Source organism: Neoarius graeffei, chromosome 11 (assembly GCF_027579695.1).
Source record: "Neoarius graeffei isolate fNeoGra1 chromosome 11, fNeoGra1.pri, whole genome shotgun sequence".
Taxonomy (NCBI): Eukaryota; Metazoa; Chordata; class Actinopteri; order Siluriformes; family Ariidae; genus Neoarius; species Neoarius graeffei.
Window position 1 is genome coordinate 26,166,034 of NC_083579.1, and position 23,477 is coordinate 26,189,510.

General features: G+C 44.7%; 2 protein-coding genes across 2 annotated transcripts in view; one reads left to right on the forward strand and one right to left on the reverse strand.

The window, feature by feature from the left end:
• fam184aa (family with sequence similarity 184 member Aa) overlaps positions 1–23,477 on the reverse strand; it is a 160,342-nt gene that overhangs the window by 89,120 nt on the left and 47,745 nt on the right. The gene's annotated exons all lie outside the window — the stretch shown is intronic.
• On the forward strand, positions 1,309–12,872 carry LOC132894625 (E3 SUMO-protein ligase ZBED1-like). Its single transcript, XM_060934704.1, has 5 exons — positions 1,309–1,404; positions 2,241–2,475; positions 10,927–12,026; positions 12,187–12,265; positions 12,481–12,872. The coding sequence occupies exons 1-5, from the start codon at positions 1,309–1,311 to the stop codon at positions 12,870–12,872; spliced, it is 1,902 nt and encodes a 633-aa protein (XP_060790687.1).

The window sequence follows — 23,477 nt, forward strand, 5'->3', positions numbered from 1 at the left end:
TCCAACTGTCAGCAGCCAGTTTGTCAGAGGGTGTGGCAGACCATAGCATTAAGGGGGGTTGATAACCTAGCATACATTGAAAGGGTGTGAGACCCGTAGCAGAGCTAATTAACGAGTTTTGGGCCATTTCGGCCCAGGACAAGTAGTTGGACCAGTCGGCTTGGTTTTCGTGACAGTACATTCTCAAAAACTTTCCCAGTTCTTGGTTTACGCTTTCACATTGACCATTAGACTGGGGATGGTAACCAGAGGTGAGACTGACGTTAACTCCCAGTCTCTCAAAGAAAGCTGACCATATATGAGAGGTGAATTGAGGCCCTCGATCAGACACTATATCTTCTGGAACACCAAATATATGGAACACATAGTTAAAAAGGGCTTCAGCTGTCTGAAAGGCGGTAGGTAGGCTAACAAAGGGAATACAGTAAATCTAACTCCTTGTGAGAACCTATCAACAATGGTCAGAATGACCATGTAGTTCTGTGAGGGGGACAAGTCAGTAACAAAGTCTACCACTAAATGTGACCATGGATGAGAAGGGACAGGCAAGGACATGAGTTTACTGGCAGGGAGAGTTTTGGGCGTTTTGCATTTTGAACAGGTGGTGCATGAGGAGACAAACCTATGGATATCTGATAGCATATTTTCCTACCAATATCTGCCAGACAATAACTGGTGCTTACATGTCTCTCCTGGATGGCCAGAAGTCAAAGAGGAGTGAGCCCACATAATTAACTTGTCCCTGCATTGAGTGGGTACATATTTCCTTCCTACAGGGCAAGATACAGGGGCAGGGGTGACATAGTTCTTGGTCGACCTCTTCGTCTATTTCCCCATCTCATGGGGGCGACCACAACTGATGGGGGTAGTCCATTAACTACCTCAGGGGATGATTCAGGACTAGGATATCTACGAAACAGGGCATCTGTTTTAGTTTTACGGGAATCGGGATGATAAGAGATGGAAAAATTAAATCGGGAAAAGAATAGAGACCACCGAGCCTGACGGGGATTGAGCCATTTAGCTGACTATAAATATTCAAGGTTTTTATGATCCGTTAACATGAGGAAGGGATGCGTAGCTCCCTCTAGCCAATGGCGCCATTCTTCGAAAGCTAGTTTCATGGCCAGCAATTCTCTATCTCCGATACTGTAATTATGTTTGGCAGGGGTCAGTTTATGGGAGTAGAAGGCTATTGGATGTAATTTGCAGGGGACACCTACACACTGGCACAGCACAGCTCCAGTGCCTACCTCAGAGGCGTCCACCTCCACCATGAAAGGCTGAGTGGGATCAGGATGCTTAAGAATGGGGGCAGAGGTGAAGGCTACCTTGAGGGATTTGAATGCTTCCTGTGCCCGGGGATTCCGCAAGAGTTTTTTGGCATTTCCTTTCAATAAGGTGGTAAGAGGAGCTGCTAGACTACTGAAATTGCGAATGAAACAACAGTAGAAATTAGCAAACCCAAGAAATAACTGGAGCTCCGTTATGGAAGTAGGGACAGGCCAATTAGTTACGGCTTCTACTTTCTTATTGTCCATAATGACACCCTCTGGACTGATGACATAGCCTAGGAAAGAAGTAGAAGGATGGATGAAACCCTGTTCTAAAGCCTCCTGAACATACTCCTCCATAGCTCTCTCTCCTCCACCTGAGTGAGTGGAATAGCATCATCTATTAAGTCAACAGAACAGTCAGTGAGGGGGAAGTTTGGTAGCACTTTTCTTGCTAAATACTTCTAAGAAGTCACTGTATTCGGGGGGAACGGAAACTATAACATTGGCATTGGGGCTTTCTATAGTCGTTGATGATACCAAAACTGTGGGAAGCGCCAGACAATGGTCATAGCAGTAACTGGACCACGAGAGTATTTCTTTATCGGACCAAGATATGACGGGGTTATGTTTTCTAAGCCAGGGCAAACCTAAAATAATAGCATACTCACAAGAATTCAATACAAAAAAACTAATCTCTTCAGAATATAAAGCACTGAAAGTCATATTAATGGGTTTTGTGACCCGGTTAACAAGTCCTTCTCCCACAGGATCCCCATTGACAGCAGTCAATCTCAGCGGCTGGCTCTTCCAGTGGCTCCACCAGCTCGGCATGGATAAAGTCCCCTTCAGCTCCGGAATCAATTAATGCTGAGAACACAAAGACAGACTGAGGGCAGTTAACTGTCACGGGTAGGAGGAAGGACTTGGAGACCAACCCCTTAGTGGGTGCACTCATCACATTAGCGTGTGGAGCCTGCTCCACACGCTTTCCCAGGGTCGGTGCCAAAGTACTGCGTCGTCGGATTTGACAGTCACGTAGAATGTGACCAGCAGTTCCGCAATAGAGACACAGCTCATCAAGGAGACGTCATTGCTTCTCCTCTGCAGACAAATGGAATGAGTCACAATGCATGGGTTCTAGGGATTCTGGATCCTCATGAGTCTGGGCCGGAGGTGGATATGGGTGGTGAGGACTCAGGTAGCTGGAACCATAGGGGATTTATGATGACCTCTCCTGTGCTTCAGTTGGTCTAGGCGAATGGCTAATGAAATCAGCTTCTCTAGTGAAAGACCATCATCCTTACAAGCCATTTCTGCTAGTATGTCAGAGTTCAATCCATTTCGAAATGTCACTAGTAAAGCTGGCTGATTCCAGCCACTCCCAGCCTCAAGAGTGCGAAATTCCAAAGCGTAGTCAGAAACTGAGCGATTACCCTGACGTAAATGGGTGAGTAATTCTCCTTGAGAGCGACCCTCATTGGCGTGATCGAAGACCACTTTAAATTCTTTAATGAAATTGTTGTAAGTGTCAGACTGGACTATGGGCCAAACTGCGGTAGCCCAATCTAAGGCCTTGCCCGTAAGGCAAGAAATCATAAAAGAAATACGAGTCTTGTCAGAGCTCGGAGGGGAATTCATGAAAACTATTAAAGATTGTAACAAAAATCCTTTACACTGATTGGGTGAGCCATCAAATTTATCCAGTTTACTGGCAACAAACAAACTGGTAACAGCTGTGGAGGGAGCAGCTTGGTTGGTAACCATTGGCGAGTCGGGGGAGCTGAATCATTGGAGTTGGGTGGTGATTTCTCTCATGCTTTCAACAATCTGCATCAACTGTTTTTGCTGCTCACCTTACTGCTGCGTAAGAGTCTGGATGGACTGACTCACGGAGTCAAAATGCTGGTGATGTTGTCCAAGCATCTGTCCTTGGCTGCTAAGCGCCACCTGTAGCTCCGTGTAATCCGCCGTCTGCATGATGGCACAATATTCTGTAATGCGGCTGTAACAAACCAGACGCTCGTGGATAATAAAAGAACTCAAGTTTTTAATGAACACAGTGAGAAAAGACAATGTACAAAAACCAGGCCGGGTCAATACCGAGAAATTCAAAACAGGAATGAGGGCTAGACAAATCATGGTCAGGAAACGGGCAATAGTCCAAGAACCGGGAATCAGAAAAACACAGGCAATCTAAACACAAGGGCTAGGCAAATCGTAATCGGAAAACAGGCAAGGGTCGAGAAACCGGGAAGCAAGAGAAACGAGCAAACAAACACAAGGGCTAGGCGAAACGGGAAAAAACGGAAGGCAAAAAGGGTCATACACAGAAATACAATCAGAATAGTAACGCTCAGTAGGCTCACAAAACGTGGAGGCAATACTGTGCGACGAAGAAAACAAACAGAGGGGTATAAATACAAACAGAAACAAAAAGGTACAGGTGATGGTAATTAGAACTTGGGGGAGCCACTCCTAGGAAGTGGCTCCGGGCTGGCTGACAGAGTGCACGTGGTAGTGACTGGTGTGTAAGGGGGATTGTGGGAAGTGGAGTCCTGAGTGTTAGGTGAGCCCGGGAGCGTTACATCCAGCACTAACCCTAACCTTAACCTTAAAGGAGATATGCAGAACCTCGTCTCGTCTCGTCTCGTCTTCTTCCGCTTATCCAGGACCGGGTCGCGGAGGCAGCAGTCTAAGCATGGAAGCCCAAACTTCCCTTTCCCCAGACACCTCGGCCAGCTCCTCGGGAAGAACACCGAGGCGTTCCCAGGCCAGCCGAGAGACATAGTCCCTCCAGCGTGTCCTGGGTCTTCCCCGGGGCCTCCTCCCGGGGGGACATGCCTGGAACACCTCCCCAGGGAGGCGTCCAGGAGGCATCCGAAAAAGATGCCCGAGCCACCTCAGCTGGTTCCTCTCGATGTGGAGGAGCAGCGGCTCTACTCCGAGCTCCTCCCGAGTGACTGTGCTTCTCACCCTATCTCTAAGGGAGCGCCCAGCCACCCTGCGAAGGAAACTCATTTCAGCCGCTTGTATCCGCGATCTTGTTCTTTCTGTCATTACCCAAAGCTCATGACCATAGGTGAGAGTCGGAACGTAGATCGACCGGTAAATTGAGAGCTTCGCCTTTTGGCTCAGCTCCTTCTTCACCACGACGGACCGGTAAAGCGACCGCATCACTGCGGAGGCTGCACCGATCCGCCTGTCGATCTCACGCTCCATCCTTCCCTCACTCGTGAACAAGATCCCGAGATACTTAAACTCCTCCACTTGAGGCAGGACTTCTCCACCAACCTGGAGAGGGCAAGCCACCCTTTTCCGGTCGAGAACCATGGCCTCGGACTTGGAGGTGCTGATTCTCATCCCAGCCGCTTCACACTCGACTGCAAACCGCCCCAGTGCATGCTGAAGGTCCTGGTTTGAAGAAGCCAACAGGACAACATCATCCGCAAAAAGCAGAGATGAAATCCTGTGGTTCCCAAACAGGATTCCTTCCGGCCCCTGGCTGCGCCTAGAAATTCTGTCCATAAAAATTATGAACAGAACCGGTGACAAAGGGCAGCCCTGACGGAGTCCAACATGCACTGGGAACAGGTCTGACTTACTGCCGGCAATGCGAACCAGACTCCTGCTCCGTTCGTACAGGGACCGGACAGCCCTTAGCAAAGAGCCCCGAACCCCATACTCCCGAAGCACCCCCCACAGAATACCACGGGGGACACGGTCGAATGCCTTCTCCAGATCCACAAAGCACATGTGGACTGGTTGGGCAAACTCCCATGAACCCTCGAGCACCCTATGAAGGGTATAGAGCTGGTCCAGTGTTCCGCGACCAGGACGAAAACCGCATTGTTCCTCCTGGATCCGAGGTTCGACTATTGGTCGAATTCTCCTCTCCAGTACCCTGGAGTAAACTTTCCCTGGGAGGCTGAGAAGTGTGATTCCCCTATAATTGGAGCACACTCTCCGGTCCCCTTTCTTAAAAAGAGGGACCACCACCCCAGTCTGCCACTCCAGAGGCACTGTCCCCGACCGCCACGCGATGTTGCAGAGGCGTGTCAACCAAGACAGCCCCACAACATCCAGAGACTTGAGATACTCAGGGCGGATCTCATCCACCCCCGGTGCCTTGCCACCGAGGAGCTTGCAAACCACCTCAGTGACTTCGGCTTGGGTAATGGACGAGTCCACCTCTGAGTCATCAGCCTCAGTCTCCTCAGTGGAAGACATGACGGTGGGATTGAGGAGATCCTCAAAGTATTCCTTCCACCGCCCGACAATGTCCCCAGTCGAGGTCAACAGCTCCCCACCCGCACTGTAAACAGTGTTGGCAGAGTACTGCTTCCCCCTCCTGAGGCGCCGGACGGTTTGCCAGAATTTCTTCGAGGCCGACCGATAGTCCTTCTCCATGGCCTCCCCGAACTCCTCCCAGTTCCGAGTTTTTGCCTCCGCAACTGCCCGAGCTGCAGCACGCCTGGCCCGCCGATACCCGTCGGCTGCCTCAGGAGTCCCGGAGGTCAACATGGCCCGATAGGACTCCTTCTTCAGCTTGACGGCATCCCTTACTTCCGGTGTCCACCACCGGGTTCGGGGATTGCCGCCACGACAGGCACCGGAGACCTTGCGGCCACAGCTCCGAACAGCTGCGTCCACAATGGAGGTAGAGAACATGGTCCACTCAGACTCAATGTCCCCCGCCTCCCTCGGAAGCTGGGAAAAGCTCTCCCGGAGGTGGGAGTTAAAGACCTCCCCAACAGAGTGCTCGGCCAGACGTTCCCAGCAGACCCTCACCATACGTTTGGGCCTGCCAGGTCTGTCCAGCTTCCTCCTCCGCCAGCGGATCCAACTCACCACCAGGTGGTGATCAGTTGACAACTCAGCCCCTCTCTTCACCCGAGTGTCCAAGACATAGGGTCGGAGATCAGATGACACGACTACAAAGTCGATCATCGACCTCCGACCTAAGGTGTCCTGGTGCCACGTGCACTTATGGACACCCCTATGCTCGAACATGGTGTTCGTTATGGACAAACTGTGACTAGCACAGAAGTCCAATAACAAAACACCACTCGGGTTCAGATCGGGGAGGCCGTTCCTCCCAACCACGCCCCTCCAGGTGTCACTGTCATATATGCAGAACCTTTATTTTTAAATACATTTCTGAGTGGATAGTACAGTGGTGCTTGAAAGTTTGTGAACCCTTTAAAATTTTCTATATTTCTGCATAAATATGACCTAAAACAATCAGATTTTCACACAAATCCTAAAAGTATATAAAGAGAACCCAGTTAAACAAATGAAACAAAAATATTATACTTGGTCATTTATTTATTGAGGAAAATGATCCAATATTACATATCTGTGAGTGGCAAAAGTATGTGAACCTCTAGGATTAGCAGTTAATTTGAAGGTGAAATTAGAGTTAGGTGTTTTCAATCAATGGGATGACAATCAGGTATGAGTGGGCACCCTGTTTTATTTAAAGAACAGGGATCTATCAAAGTCTGATCTTCACAACACACATTTATAGAAGTGTATCATGGCACGAGCAAAGGAGATTTCTGAGGACCTCAGAAAAAAAAAACACTGTTGATGCTCATCAGGCTGGAAAAGGTCACAAAACCATCTCTAAAGAGTTTGGACTCCACCACTTCACAGTCAGACAGATTGTGTACAAATGGAGGAAATTCAAGATCGTTGTTACCCTCCCCAGGAGTGGTCAACCAACAAAGATTACTCCAAGAGCAAGGCATGTAATAGGCAGCGAGGTCACAAAGGACCTCAGGGTAACTTCTAAGCAACTGAAGGCCTCTCTCACATTGGCTAATGTTAATGTTCATGAGTCCACCATCAGGAGAACACTGAACAACAATGGTGTGCATGGCAGGGTTGCAAGGAGAAAGGCACTGCTCTCCAAAAAGAACATTGCTGCTCATCTGCAGTTTGCTAAAGATCACGTGAACAAGCCAGAAGCCTATTGGAAAAATGTTTTGTGGACAGATGAGACCAAAATAGAACTTTTTGGTTTAAATGAGAAGTGTTATGTTTGGAGAAAGGAAAACACTGCATTCCAGCATAAGAACTTTATTCCATCTGCTAAACATGGTGGTGGTAGTAGTATCATGGTCTGGGCCTGTTTCGCTGGATCTGGGCCAGGATGGCTTGCCATCATTGATGGAACAATGAATTCTGAATTATACTAGCAAATTCTTAAGGAAAATGTCAGGACATCTGTCCATGAACTAAATCTCAAGAGAAGGTGGGTCATGCAGCAAGACAACAACCCTAAGCACACAAGTCGTTCTACCAAAGAATGGTTAAAGAAGAATAAAGTTAATGTTTTGGAATGGCCAAGTCAAAATCCTGACCTTAATCTAATTGAAATGCTGTGGAAGGTAGCGAGCAGTTCATGTGAGGAAACCCACCAACATCCCAGAGTTGAAGCTGTTCTGTACGGAGGAATGGGCTAAAATTCCTCCAAGCCGGTGTGCAGGACTGATCAACAGTTAACCGAAACGTTTAGTTGCAGTTATTGCTGCACAAGGGGGTCACACCAGATACTGAAAACAAAGGTTCACATACAGTACTTTTGCCACTCACAGATATGTAATATTGGATCATTTTCCTCAATAAATAAATGACCAAGTATAATATTTTTGTCTGTTGTTTAACTAAGTTCTCTTTATCTACTTTTAGGACTTGTGTGAGAATCTGATGATGTTTTATGTCATATTTATGCAGAAGTATAGAAAATTCTAAAGGGTTCACAAACTTTCAAGCACCACTGTATTTCCATCCTTGACTCTTGTATGCTGCATAAATGGGAATAAAAAAAAAAAAAAAAAAAAAAAAAAAAAAATATATATATATATATATATATATATATATATATATATATATATATATATATATATTTTTTTTTTTTTGAGAGTTAAAATCAACTGCAAAGTTGGCATTCAAGCTGCCCTGCTGAGCCAGCCAGCCCTGAGTGTGTGACGTCACAGCGGTAACTGAGGCCTATGACAGCTATAGACCAAAGCCAGACTTGGTAGGCAAGAGTGGCCTAAGCCAGACTTGGTAGGCAATGGCCTCTTTGTTCAGATTTATTGGAGATTCTTCAGATTCATCTGATAGTAATACATCTGACTGTGATAGTCCTGAAATTGGAGTGTGCGTGCATGCTACTACTATACACATACAACTATATCAGTTCAAACTATCGGAAAGTGAATCCGATCACACGTTGGCTACAGAGGCCCCCACCTTATGAAATAAAGCCAGAGAACAAAGCCGTCTAGGGAACTGGATGGAATTGAACTGCCAGTCTCATGTGACTCTCGTGAAAACAGGATAGGAGTTATAACTTATGCAACATACATGTACATGCATGCATTTTCACTGATTAAATGTAAAAGGCTAATTAAATAATCAAATGAACTGAGACAATCACATTCTGAAGCAAATCAAATAATCTTATACCGGTAACTTAAATACACAATACAAGTTATATGTATTAATCCAGGGGTTTTCAAAGTGTGGGAGAGTCAGCCCCCCCTCAGAGAGCAAATAAACAACAGTGACCCCCCCCCACAATTTTTGTTGTTGCTATACTTAATGTTCCATTCGTATTTTTTAAAAAATGGTTGTTGTACACATTTTTATTTTTTTCTTTTACACATTTTAAACATCTGTGCTTTTCTTTTTAAAACATCTTGTTTTACACATTTTAAACATCTCATAGCATTGTTAGCTAGCACCTCTTGGCAGACAACACACTGTGGCAGTGGAGCATCTTCAGATCCAGTCCATGAAAATCCAAACTTTAAATAATCGTGGTCATACTTCCTTCTTTTTTCAGTCCCCCCAGGATTTCGTGGGCGTTTTTTGTGATTTTTGGGGGCTAAAATGTCTGATGTTGCGGGGGGTTTTCCAAAAAATTGCGATGAAAGTTGCAGTGGTTTTTTAGGTTTTTGTTGCGATTACATTGCGGGAGGAAGTGAAAGTTGTGAGAAATTGTTGCGATTTTCTCTTTTTGTGATTAAAATTGAGTGATATACGGAATACGGAAGTGTATATACTAGTGCTGTCAAGCGATTAAAATATTTAATCGCGATTAATGTCGTGACTGTCATAGTTAACTCGCGATTAATCGCAATTTAATCGCACATTTTTGTCACATGAAAAACCATTGTAATTCTCTTATCAGCATAAAAAAGTGAATGGGCTTGCTCACCGTTCGAACTACGGGGGTACACGGGGGATCCGAGATCCCCTGAAACAGACATGAGATCCCTTGAAAACATGATTTGGGAAATGTTGGGGGGTCTCTAAAATATTGGCAAAATGATGTTTATTGACATAGCAATCGTGTGTAACGGGAAGCATTTGCATATCCGAAGTGAGCGCGCGATGGAGAGCCGCGCTCTGAGACAAGCGCAAGCACCCCCCCAAGGGAAAATAAGGGATCCCCCCGAAAATATCGGCATAGTTCGAACACTGGTTGTACCAATGTTTTTTTTTTTTTTAATTGCAGAGCATAACACGTCTTGTCACAGCCACTGCAAAGTGGGGCTGGAGCCGCCGATGGGAAAACGAAACCTAAGCCGAGCACCGTGGCTCTTCGGGGGAGGGCAGAGGACTCTGGCTGTGTGGGGCGTGGCATCATGTCACAGAGCGTTAATCTCGCGATAAAAAAATGATCGCCGTTAAAATTGAGTCAAGTTAACGCGTTAATAATGCGACATTTTTGACAGCACTAGTATATACGGAATGTAGTATATATTTAATTTTGTAATTAAATATTTATATGGATATTTATGAAGTGTATGTATACAGTGGTGCTTGAAAGTTTGTGAACCCTTCAGAATTTTCTATATTTCTGCATACATATGACCTAAAACATCATCAGATTTTCACACAAGTCCTAAAAGTAGATAAAGAGAACCCAGTTAAACAGATGAGACAAAAATATTATACTTGGTCATTTATTTATTGAGGAATATGATCCAATATTACATATCTGTGAGTGGCAAAAGTATGTGAACTTTTGCTTTCAGTATCTGGTGTGTAGTGGTGTAAATAATCGATACATATCGATGCATCGATCCTACAGTTGACGATCCAATGCATCGACACGTCCACAAGAGAATCGATCCTTGTATGTATTTTACCTCCTGTCTATTTTTAGTCATCTGCTCTAAGGCGTAATTCTGACTCCCGCGCTGCGGGTGGCGCTAACCTTACTTTGTCTCCACCTCCTACTTCGCTTCCCTCCCCTCTTTCAGCAGGCACACACACACTCACATAAACAGTCGGGGCAGACATTTTGTTATGGCGGAGAAAAAAACTGACTTACACACTCCTCAAAGTTTTAAGTCGTTTGTATGGAAGTATTTCAGTTTCCGCAAAGAGAAGGGACAATTGGTAAGGGATGTGGCTATATGTAAAGACTGTCGATGTGAACTTAGATACTGTGGAAACACGTTTAATTTGTCGGCGCACTTGAGAAGACGGCATGGTGTCGTTGAAGGCGACTGTTCAGAAAAAGTACAGCCCTCTGTTTGACTGACCACACTTTTCCCGCAAAGGTTATAAAGCAGTTCTAAAAGGGCCAAAAATATATCGAAGGCAATTGCATTCTTCATATGTAAAGACGCAAGACCGTATTCCGTCGTGGAGAACGAGGGCTTTAGATACCTGCTGGAAATATTGGAGCCGAGGTACAACGTTCCCTCACGGCAGTACTTCAGCCAGTCATACATTGCTAATATGTACGCCAAAGTTCGTGAAGACGTCATTAACGAATTGAAGGAGGCACAGAGGGTAGCGCTTACATCCGACGGCTGGACGTCGTGCACAACTGAGTCATACATCACGGTAACGTGCCATTTCATTGACAACGAATGGCAGATGCACAACAACGTGTTACAGACACGTGTACTGGAGGAGACCCATTCAGGGGTAAACATTGGACAAGTCCTCAGGGCTGCGTGCGAAGAGTGGGGCCTCACGACTAAAGCACCAGCTCTCGTCACGGACAACGCGTCCAATATGAAGAGGGCCGGGGAAGAGGCAGGGATGGCACCTCACATAATATGTTTCGTGCACACACTCAACCTTTCCACGCAAGATGGCCTTAAGATCCCTGCCACAGACAGGCTTTTGGGGCGTGTGAGAAGAATCGTGGGGTTTTTCCACCGCAGCGCAGTTGCCACCGCACTTCTCAAAGAAAAACAAACACTGCTGGACCTCCCATGCCACAAGCTGAAAGCTGACGTGAAAACTCGGTGGAACAGCTCTTTTGAAATGTTGGAGAGATTTCTAGAACAACAAGCAGCTGTGACGGCAACCCTACTCGACAAGAAACTAAGGAAAGGCGCAGGTGACATCCACACTCTATCTGAAAGTGATCTCTTGGCTGCGGAACAAATGGTAGCCCTGCTAGCCCCGCTGAAGGCTGCCACAATGGTCATGTGCGAAGAAAAGCAGCCCACGGTGTCCTCAATCGCACCACTCCGAACCAAATTGCTGGCGCATTTCGAATGCTCTCCAGATGACATCCCGTTGATAAAAGAAATGAAACGAGTTATGGCTGAGGATCTGAGAGAACGCTACGTGGATGAGGAACCATTCTTACTCCGAGCAGCTGCGTTGGATCCCAGGTTTAAAAAGCTTCCCTTCCTGTGTGATAACAGAAGACATGAAACCTTTAACGGGATTGCCGAAGAAGCTGCACAGCTGAAGGAATGGAGGGTAGGTTGTTTCTCATCATCTACTTTTTAATACAGTATAGCGTTTGTTAATGTTGTTTTACTTTTTGTAGTAGTAGTAATGTTGTAGTGCTTTTACAGTAATGAACTGTTGGAACTGTTGGGTGCTTATTTTGTTGTGTGTGTGCGCGCGTCTGTTACAGAATGAATCAGAGGCCCAGCCTGAGGAAACACCAACCCATGCCCAGATGTGTGATGTGCAAGGCACAGAGACTATTGAAGGTATCTGTTCATACATTCTAGACATACAGTACTTCAAATATATCATACAGATTATACTCTAACCTAATGATATCACATGCTTTTTTAATATGCTGTACTCTTTTTTTTAACTGTATTATACTAAACTATACTATATGACTACACTGCTATACTAACTATACTATATTTTTTACTTACTCTACTCTTTATTTTGTCTTATTTTTTGTTTAATTTAGAAACACCCCCAAGTGCCAAGAAATCAAAAGTATTCGAGGACCTGTTTGGCGACTCCTTCTGCACTGAGGACCCAAGTGTCAGGAAGAAAACAGCCAAAGAGCTAGCTGATGATGAAATTAGAAAGTACAGAGATGTTGCATCTCTGAGCCTGGGTGGTAAGGTGTTAGATTGGTGGAAAGCTCACCAGGCTGAGTTTCCTCTCCTGGCCGACCTGGCCAAGACCTACTTGTGCATACCTGGTACAAGTGTACCCTCCGAACGTGTATTTACCACAGCAGGGGACATCGTGCATTCAGAGCGTAGTGTTTTGTCTTCTGAGCATGTGGACCAACTGATTTTTTTAAAGAAAAATCTGTCAAGAAGCACCATTGAAGCAGGTATGGAAGTGTAACAGAGCTGTACTTTTGTTTACTAGCTGTTCTCTTCGTTACATCCCTTCAGTATCTAGAACAGATGCATTACTATTATTGAATGAAGTATAGGCCTACTTTTTTGCTGCTAGTGCACATTCTGGCTCATTGCACTGACTGTGGAGTATTTTTATTTTATAGTGAATGAAAGATAGGCCTATGTTTTATTTTTTGTTGCTTTTTTGCTGCTGATGCACTTTTGTTGTTATTGCACTGATTTTGTGGAGTATTTTTATTTTACAGTATAAGTGCAAGTATAGACCTATGTTTTTGTTACATTTCTCTGGTAGTGCACTTTTGCGGTCATTGCACTGATTTTGTGAAATACTTTTTTCATGTAAGGCTTAAGAAAGGCCCTTCAGTATCTATAGCTAAGACAGGTGCATTTTTTTGGTGAATGAGGTGTACAGTAGGCTTAGGTGGAGCACTACTTTGTTACTTTTGTTATTTGCTATTCTTTCTCAAATAAAATATTTGATATTACAGCTTCTGTTGATTTATTTAAAATTTGAAATATAGCCTAGCCCGTAAAGTAAAAAAAAAAAAATCGAACCAATTAATCGAATCGGATCGAATCGAATCGTGGGGCATTCTTAAGTATCGAAAATAATCGAATCGTTGCCTTAAGAAATCGATACTGAATCGAATCGTCATGATGGCAGTGATTTACACCCCTACTGGTGTGACCCCCTTGTGCAGCAATAACTGCAACTAAACGTTTCCGGTAACTGTTGATCAGTCCTGCACACCGGCTTGGAGGAAGTTTAGCCCATTCCTCCGTACAGAACAGCTTCAACTCTGGGATGTTGGTGGGTTTCCTCACATGAACTGCTCGCTTCAGGTCCATTGGATTAAGGTCAGGACTTTGACTTGGCCATTCCAAAACATTAACTTTATTCTTCTTTAACCATTCTTTGGTAGTACGACTTGTGTGCTTCGGGTCATTGTCTTGCTGCATGACCCACCTTCTCTTGAGATTCAGTTCATGGACAGATGTCCTGACATTTTCCTTCAGAATTTGCTGGTATAATTCAGAATTCATTGTTCCATCAATGATGGCAAGCTGTCTTGGCCCAGATGCAGCAAAACAGGCCCAAATCATGATACTACCACCACCATGTTTCACAGATGGGATAAGGGTCTTATGCTGGAATGCAGTGTTTTCCTTTCTCCAAACATAATGCTGTTCATTTAAACCAAAAGTTCTATTTTGGTCTCATCCGTCCACAAAATATTTTTCCAATAGCCTTTTGGCTTGTCCACGTGATTTTTAGCAAACTGCAGACGAGCAGCAATGTCCTTTTTGGAGAGCAGTGGCTTTCTCCTTGCAACCCTGCCATGCACACCATTGTTTTTCAGTGTTTTCCTGATGGTGGACTCATGAACATTAACATTAGCCAATGTGAGAGAGGCCTTCAGTTGCTTAGAAGTTACCCTGGGGTCCTTTGTGACCTCGTCGACTATTACACGCCTTGCTCTTGGAGTGATCTTTGTTGGTCGACCTCTCCTGGGGAGGGTAACAATGGTCTTGAATTTCCTCCATTTGTACACAATCTCTCTGACTGTGGATTGGTGGAGTCCAAACTCTTTAGAGATGGTTTTGTAACCTTTTCCAGCCTGATGAGCATCAACAACACTTTTTCTGAGGTCCTCAGAAATCTCCTTTGTTCGTGCCATGATACACTTCCACAAACATGTATTGTGAAGATCAGACTTTGATAGATCCCTGTTCTTTAAATAAATCAGGGTGCCCACTCACACCTGATTGTCATCCCATTAATTGAAAACACCTGACTCTAATTTCACCTTCAAATTAACTGCTAATCCTAGAGGTTCACATACTTTCGCCACTCACAGGTATGTAATATTGGATCATTTTCCTCAAGAAATAAATGACCAAGTATAATATTTTTGTCTCATTTGTTTAACTGGGTTCTCTTTATCTACTTTTAAGACTTGTGTGAAAATCTGATGATGTTTTAGGTCATATTTAAGCAGAAATATAGAAAATTCTAAAGGGTTCACAAACTTTCAAGCACCACTGTATGTATGTATATATGTATGTGTATATATATATATATATATATATATATATATATATATATATATACACACACACACACACATACATATATATATATATATATATATACACACATATATATATATATATATATATATATATATATATATATATATATATGTGTATATATATATATATATATATATATATATATATATATATATACACATATATATATATATATATATATATATATATATATATATATATGTGTGTATATATATATATATATATATATATATATATATATATATATGTATGTATGTGTACGACATGGGAGATCGGGGTTCGAATCCCGGTCGGGGCAAAACATCATCCAGTAAGGGTCCTTAGGCAAGACCCCTCATGATATATCAGCCTACCTCAGGAACGAGTGACTGCCGGCTCAGACGTCATACCGGCTCAGACGTCGCCCGGGTCAACAAGGTCTGCGTCAGTTGCTAGGGAACCAGGGCAAACTGATGAGAAATGGGCTACTGGAACAAGACATCGATGGATGAGGACAGAAAATATGGAATTGCTGGAATGCTACTATACAAGCAATCCCAGAGAGAGGGGATACATGCAGTGAATGTGGGACCATTGGATATTTCGAAACCCACAATCAAGAAATTAACAAAGAAACAGCTATTAGCCCAGTAATCGAAATCTGGAAACTGGAAACCTGATTTCAGAAGAAAGAAGATCTACTAGTAGATGTGAATGCTGCTCTGAAGACAATCTCCACAAGAACCATCACTGAGACAGCTGATACAGCAACAGTAATGGAGATTGCGATCATGGAGATGCTTGGACACAAGGTGGGCTCGGGACATAAACAGTATCCACCATGGAAGAGACGATTAGAGGCCAAGATAAAAGCAGCATGGAGCTAGCTGAACTACAGAAAGTACAACTCACTCTCCATACCAGAGGCGCTCGAAACTGCCAAAACAGCGACTAACAGCTCTGGCCACCCGGTTGAAGAGATACACCAAGGAGGGAGAGGCAAACAGCCAAGGTGTACTCTCAGTGGCAGGGAAACAACAACCGGTCAGACCCACCAAGGTGGAAAAATACTGGAAAGACATATGGGAAAGAAAGGCATCACACAACACCGATGCCCAATGGTTAGTGGACCTAAGAGCTGACCACAGCAACCTCCCAGAACAAGAACCAGTAACCATCTCAATGGCAGACATCCAAGAAAGAGTGTCAAAGATGAAGAGCTGGACAGCACGAGGCCCCGATATGATCCATACGTACTGGCTGAAGAAGCTAACTTGCTAACCCAAGGCAGGACAGTCCTAATCATGAAGGACCCCCCAGAAGGGACCCATCCCATCCAACTACCGGCCAATTACCTGTCTCTGCACAACATGGAAGGCAAAAATGAGTAAGCATGTCATAATACATGAGCGAGGCACAGAAAGGAATTGGCAGTAACACCAGAGGAGCCAAGCACCAGCTACTGGTCGATAGAACAGTCGCCCGAGACTGTAAGAAGAGACAGACCAACCTGTGCATTGCCTGGATTGACTACAGGAACCTAAGGACCTTCATCCAGAACTCAATGGAAATGTGGAAGACAACCCTAGAGGCCAACTCAAAACCCATTGCCCAAGTCAACATCAAGTGCGGCATATACCAAGGAGATGCGCTATCACCACTGCATAGGCCTGAACCCCCTCAGTCGGATCATCACGAAGAGCGGTTACGGGTACCGATTCCGTAGTGGGGCAACAATCAGCCACCTGCTCTACATGGATGACATCAAGCTGTATGCCAGGAACGAGCGAGAAATAGACTCGCTGATCCATGCCACCCGGATCTACAGCGATGACATAGGGATGTCATTCGGATTGGACAAGTGTGGCCAGATGGTCTCAAAGAGAGGCAAGATGATCTGGACTGAGGGGATTGACCTACCAGAGGGCAACATAGGTGATATCCAAGACAGCTACAACTACCTTGGCATCCCACAGGCTAATGGAAACCATGAAGAGGCCACAAGGAAGTCAACCACAGCCAAATACCTCCAGAGAGTAAGGCAGGTCCTGAAAAGTCAGCTGAATGGTAAGAACAAGGTCCGAGCCATCAACATGTACACACTACCAGTCATCAGATACCCCGCTGGTATCATAAACTGGCCAAAGGAGGAGATAGAAGCCACAGATATCAAGACTAGAAAGCTCCTCACCATGCATGGAGGGTTCCACCCCAAGTCCAGCACCCTGAGACTATACACTAAGCGGAAAGAGGGAGGCCGAGGGCTAGTGAGCGTCAAGACCACGGTCCAGGATGAAACATCGAAAATCTGAGAATACATCAGAAAGATGGCCCCAAAGGATGAACTGCTAAGTGAATGTCTCAGGCAGCAGAACCCTGATGAGAGTGCAGAGGAGGAGGAGGAACAGACAACCTGGAGGGACAAACCCCTACATGGCATGTACCACCGTCAGATAGAGGAAGTGGCTGATATCAATAAATCCTACCAGTGGCTGGATAATGCAGGACTGACAGACAGCACAGAGGCACTAATCATGGCAGCACAAGAACAGGCCATAAGCACAAGAGCCATAGAGGCCAGGATCTACCAGAGTAGATCAGACCCAAGATGCAGACTGTGCAAAGAAGCCCCTGAAACAGTCCAGCACATAGTAGCAGGGTGTAAGATGCTAGCTGGATCAGCGTACATGGAGAGGCACAACCAAGTGGCTGGGATAGTATACAGGAACATCTGCAACCAGTATGGAATAGAAGTACCCAAGTCCCAATGGGCCATACCACAGAAGGTGGCTGAGAACAACAGGGCCAAGGTTCTGTGGGACTTCAGCTTCCAGAGTGACAAACAGATCCTGGCTAACCAACCGGACATAGTGGTGGTGGACAAAGAGCAGAAGAGGGTGGTGGTGATAGATGTGGCGATCCCAGCTGATGCCAACATCAGGAAGAAGGAACATGAGAAACTTGAGAAGTATCAAGGGTTGAAAGAGCAGCTGGAATGGATGTGGAAGGTCAAGGGTTGCGTGGTCCCCGTGGTAGTGGGGGCACTTGGGGCAGTAACCCCCAAACTGGGAGAGTGGCTCCAGCAAATCCCAGGAACAACATCTGAAGCCTCAGTCCAGAAGAGCGCAGTCCTAGGAACATCGAAGATACTGCGCAGAACCCTCAAACTCCCAGGCCTCTGGTAGAGGACCCGAGCTTGAGGATGACATGGATACCACCCCCCCGCCGGGGGTGAGAAGGAGATTTATATATATTTATTATGTAGTATATATTTATTTTTGTAATTATATATTTATATAGATATTCATGAAGTGTATATATGGTATATATTTTTATGGGTGTATTGATGTAGTTTGGATTTCGGGGTAGTTAAAAAGGGGTGGGAAATTAAAAAAAGTGTTGTACTTCTTCCCACTCCTTTTTCGAACAATGTGCGGTGTATTGTAATGTCTTAGCTCTTTATGTTATTTTATTTATTCTTTTTTTGTCACTTTCTCGTTTTCTTTCTTTTGTATGTACAAATAGTTACATACATTTTTATACATGTTCGAAATAAATAAATAAATTCAATTCAATTCAAATTCAATATGTTAAATATTAAGTTATTACCGAAAAACTATTGATTAAAAAAACAAAAAGACACTGAGAAATGGTCCTATAAACAACTTTACCAATATAAAAATTACCAGGACTACAAAAATGCAGAAAAATAGGCTTTACTTATCCAAATGCACCTCATCTCATCTCATTATCTCTAGCCGCTTTATCCTTCTACAGGGTCACAGGCAAGCTGGAGCCTATCCCAGCTGACTACGGGCGAAAGGCAGGGTACACCCTGGACAAGTCGCCAGGTCATCACAGGGCTGACACATAGACACAGACAACCATTCACACTCATTCACACCTACGGTCAATTTAGAGTCACCAGTTGACCTAACCTGCATGTCTTTGGACTGTGGGGGAAACCGGAGCACCCGGAGGAAACCCACGTGGACACGGGGAGAACATGCAAACTCCACACAGAAAGGCCCTCGCCGGCCCTGGGGCTCGAACCCAGGACCTTCTTGCTGTGAGGCGACAGTGCTAACCACTACACCACCGTGCCGCCCTCCAAATGCACCTGTTGGTTCAAAAGTTAAAGTGCATAGAACCTCACAGCACAACATGAAGTTACCTTAAAATATAATATAAATGCTTCAGCTTTCATGTACTGTAAGAAAAAAAAAACACTATTAATACTAGTACTGTGTGCAGGCAGTCTCTCCTGAAGACTAAATTAAACAATAATTATAAACTAATAAAATAAATGGCTCAGGCTTCATAGAAGAAAAAAAACAACAACAATTTGAACAGAATCTCACAGTATGATGCTGAAGCTGCCTAAACAATAGAAAATAAAATACCATTTTGGCAAAAATGTTGGCATCCATTAATTTCTTGTATTAAGTAAAAAATAATGTAAAGTGCACACAGTCCTTCACTGTAAACATAACACACTTTCAGTAACAGAATTTAAGCCTATATAAACACTGACTCGCACATCATGCAATGTTGCCAGATACTGCTGACATTTTCCAGTCCAAAATATGTTCAAAACCCGCCAAAATGCATTTGAAACTGCCCAATCTGGCAACACTGCGCGCATGCTGCTTCTCTTGAACGTATACATGGAAGTAAGGCGGAAGGTAGTTTGTCGACGTCACCTCAAGACGACGCTAACGATTGGTCAAATTTGCGGGAAGGTTGCGGTGATTGGATATAATTGCAACACCACCCTGAATTTGCAGGGATTGGTTGAATTTGCGTTGAAGTTGCAAATCGCAACATCGCGAAATCCTGGAGGGTCTGGTTTTTTTGCTTGGCCCAGACTCTGTCTCCTCACTCACTGTAGCTTTAGGTACTAAAAATCGATCCATTTTGTCTCTGGCAAAGGCTAGCTGAAGTTCGCTAAATGTCCGCAATAGTAACTTATTCTGGTTCATGTTGCCTCATGTTGTGTCCCCCCTGAAGAACTCTGGCACCCCCCAGGGGAGGCGCGCCCCACACTTTGAAAAGCCCTGTATTAATCTAAATGCAGGTAAACAACGAGTGTTGTTTATGTTGTGATGTAACCAAATGAGAGTCGCATCTTACCCATCTGTGTTCTCGCTTCTTGAAGGTTGATCTTGTGGCCAATTGTTTTGAAACAATCTGACTTTCAGTTCTTCGTTAAGTTCTTCGTTCTTTCGCTTCTTCCACGTAAGGGCGAGATATTACTGCTGAGGCAAGCATATCCAGTGTGGGGAAAAAAAAGAAGCATTTCCAGCAGAGAAATCTGATGACTGGTCCACTCATTCTCCATTTTCTCCATACTGAGTACTCCGCCATTACTGCACGGCTCACACTCCAGGAGAACTGGTGCAACTGAACTTACTTTCCTTTTCTTGTAGTTTTCTTTTCCTTTAATTGTTGGTACTGCACTCTCTTTCAATATGGGCTCATAGCCAACGCTCCTTAACAGATCAGAGGTTTCGTACAAGCCATCAGTAAAATGTGCCCGTGAATTTCTCACAAAATGTGTCCAAATCTTTGCAGTTTGAACATTCTTGGGCCATGAATGCAACTTAAATCCACCTTCTGTCGTGTTGCTGCACCCACCAGCAACACATCTACATGGCATGGTGATAAATTAGCTCAAAATGGAAGATCGAAGTTGCAGTTAGCTCTGTGTTTTAGTATAGTGAAAATGGTGATGAGACTGATAGCCTTCCTGCTGTGATGTCACAGATGCCAAGGTCATTCACTCAGACCACTACCTATATGAATCATTTTAATCATAAAAATTAATATATTAGATTTATTGTTAATGCTTAAAACTATTCCTATGCCATTCTTGAGGTCTCAAGACATTTATAAACAAAAAGTGAGGCTATAGTTCTGCATATCTCCTTTAACATCAACATCCAAAAGAAAATTGTGGCAGTGGGGGCATGGCTGAGCATCGGTTTATGAATAGAGGGTGGGGCCAGGGACGGTGAGTGGAAAAATCAGTACACCTGTTGTCAATTAATGTTGTGTCTCTGTGTTTTTCAGTGATGACAGAGAGTAGAAAAGGAGGGAGAGAGCAAAGAGAGAGGATCTCTCTCATGACCAGAGCACATGCCTGTGTGTGTGTGTGTGTGTGTGTGTGTGTGTGTGTGTGTGTGTGTGTGAGAAAGCTGAAAAGCAAAAGTAAAAGAAAAAAGCCCACAAAATAAAGTCAGTGCTGAACCTCATTTCCCACCTTCTGCGCTTCAGTATTCCACCCACATCAGGGTCATACTACAGTGGTACTGAAAGCTGGGCTACTGAAGCGGCCCATACATAGAGTCCTCCTTGCTTAAGGACCTGATCCATGCTCTCACTGCTGCCCAACAAAGCCAGCACCAAGCACTGATCACCCTCCGAAAGGAACAGGAACAACGCTTTGAAGCCTTGTTGCTGGCTCTACTATCTGGAGAAGCACAGCTCGCCGTGGAGCAGCTCCCTGCTGACAGTTGGCTCATCTATGCAGACCTGAAGCGAGCCATCCTGCAACATGTCGGCTGCTCCCCAGAACAACATCACCAAACACTTCCGGACGCTGATATTGGAGGACGTCAGCCGGCCGTTTGCATTTGGCTAACAGCTCCGGGATGCCTGGCAGCGGTGGTTGAGGGTGGATGATCACAACGCTGAGGGGATCATCAACCTGGTGACATTGGAGCAGTTCATCGTGCGACTTCCGGAAGGAACAGCAGAGTGGGTCCAGTGTCACTGCCCAGCATCGCTGAACCAAGCCATTGAGTTGGCAGAGGACCATTTGACAGCAGTTCCAGCAGCAGGCAGACCTGCCACTTCTTCTCTTTTTCTTTCTCTTCCTCCTTCCTCCCCTCTCTCCTCTTTCCGTCCCCACCCCATTCCCCACACCGCGGAGGTGGGGGCTGGCTCCCCCCCAGCCGGCCCACTGCACCCATGGTGTCCTCCTGTCTTCCCCTTCTGTGTCTGTGTCTTCTCCCTCCCAGGTGACTGACTTCCACAATGCCGGTGCATAGGTGAAGCCTGAGCCGGTATGCTGGCGCTGTGGGGAACCCAGGCATCTTTAGGGCCAGTGCTCTGTGAAGGAGGTTGGAGCTGTGGTCCCAATCCCTGATGTGCCACAGACCACTCTCGATTGGGGTGGAGCGTATCGTATACCGGTGAGTGTTCAAGGGGATACATATCATGTGTTGGTGGATTCTGGCTGTAATCAGACCTCAGTCCACCAAAGCCTGGCGCAAGGTGAGGCATTGGGGAGAGCACAAGTGGTGGAGGTTTTGTGTGTGCATGGGTATGTTCATGAATATTCACTAGTGTCTGTAGTGTACCGCTTTAAGAGAAGTGGTGATGTCACGACCAGGAAGTCATGCGCCCAGATCTGTAGGGTGACTGTGTTGGCCTGAGAATGCTACAGCAAGCCTGATGTTATTTCTTGTAAGTTACTGCAATAATCATTCAGTAAACATTTGAACTTAATATCCTTTGAGCGGACATTGAATCATTACACTGGCGACGAGGATGCAGCATAATCACTGAAAAGAATCCTCGCACGACTTCTTATTTTTCCTGCAAAACGGCACCTGTTGTGAATGAGAAGCTGCACACTGGAGATTGCCCTCATCAGCTAACAAAGTGAAGGGACGTGACTACAACGAAACACATGCATGTCAAAAAGTAATCTCATAAAAGAACGTTTGAACTGTTAAGCAAGGTCATTATTGCAAATATAAAAATGATCATTGGACTGATAATACTGAAAAAAAATTAACTGTAGCAACTGGCTGAAAAAAATGAATTACTCCAGCAAACTAAGCCAACTTTACATGATATCTGGAGGAAAACAAATCGAAATAGATAAATAAATAAATAAATAAATAGCCAAATAAATACATTTATAAATTCGCTGTCAGCTACCGTATCAAACATGGCTACTGGTGGGAACTGCCTTCTTTTCCCTGTTTTGATCTAAACACTGAGCCTGCTGCACTAGCTACCAAATGGAAGAAATGGATGCAGAGATTTGAAACTTTCCTGATTGCAATGGGGATTACTGGCAAAACACGGAAAGAGCTATGCTTTTATACTATGCAGGGGAGCAAGTGCAGGATGTATTTGAGATATTCCCAGAAAAAGGCGCACTCAATGACTACAATAAAGCTGGTAAGTTACTCAAAGATTACTTTCAGCCTAGTCACAATGTTGAATATGAAATTTATGTCTTCTGCCAGTCAAGGCAAGATCCAGGTGAAACAGTTGATGCTTATGCTACAAGATTAAGACAACTTGCCCAGACCTGTGAATTTTCTGATGTGGACAGGGAAATAAAATCACAAATCATACTCAGTTGCACCTCATCACGGTTAAGGAGGAGAGCGCTTAGAGATGGAGACCTAACTCTTAAAGGCCTTCTTGACCTTGCTAGGGCATTCGAGATATCTGAAATGCAGGTGTCAGGCATGGAAAACCAAAATGAGCATGA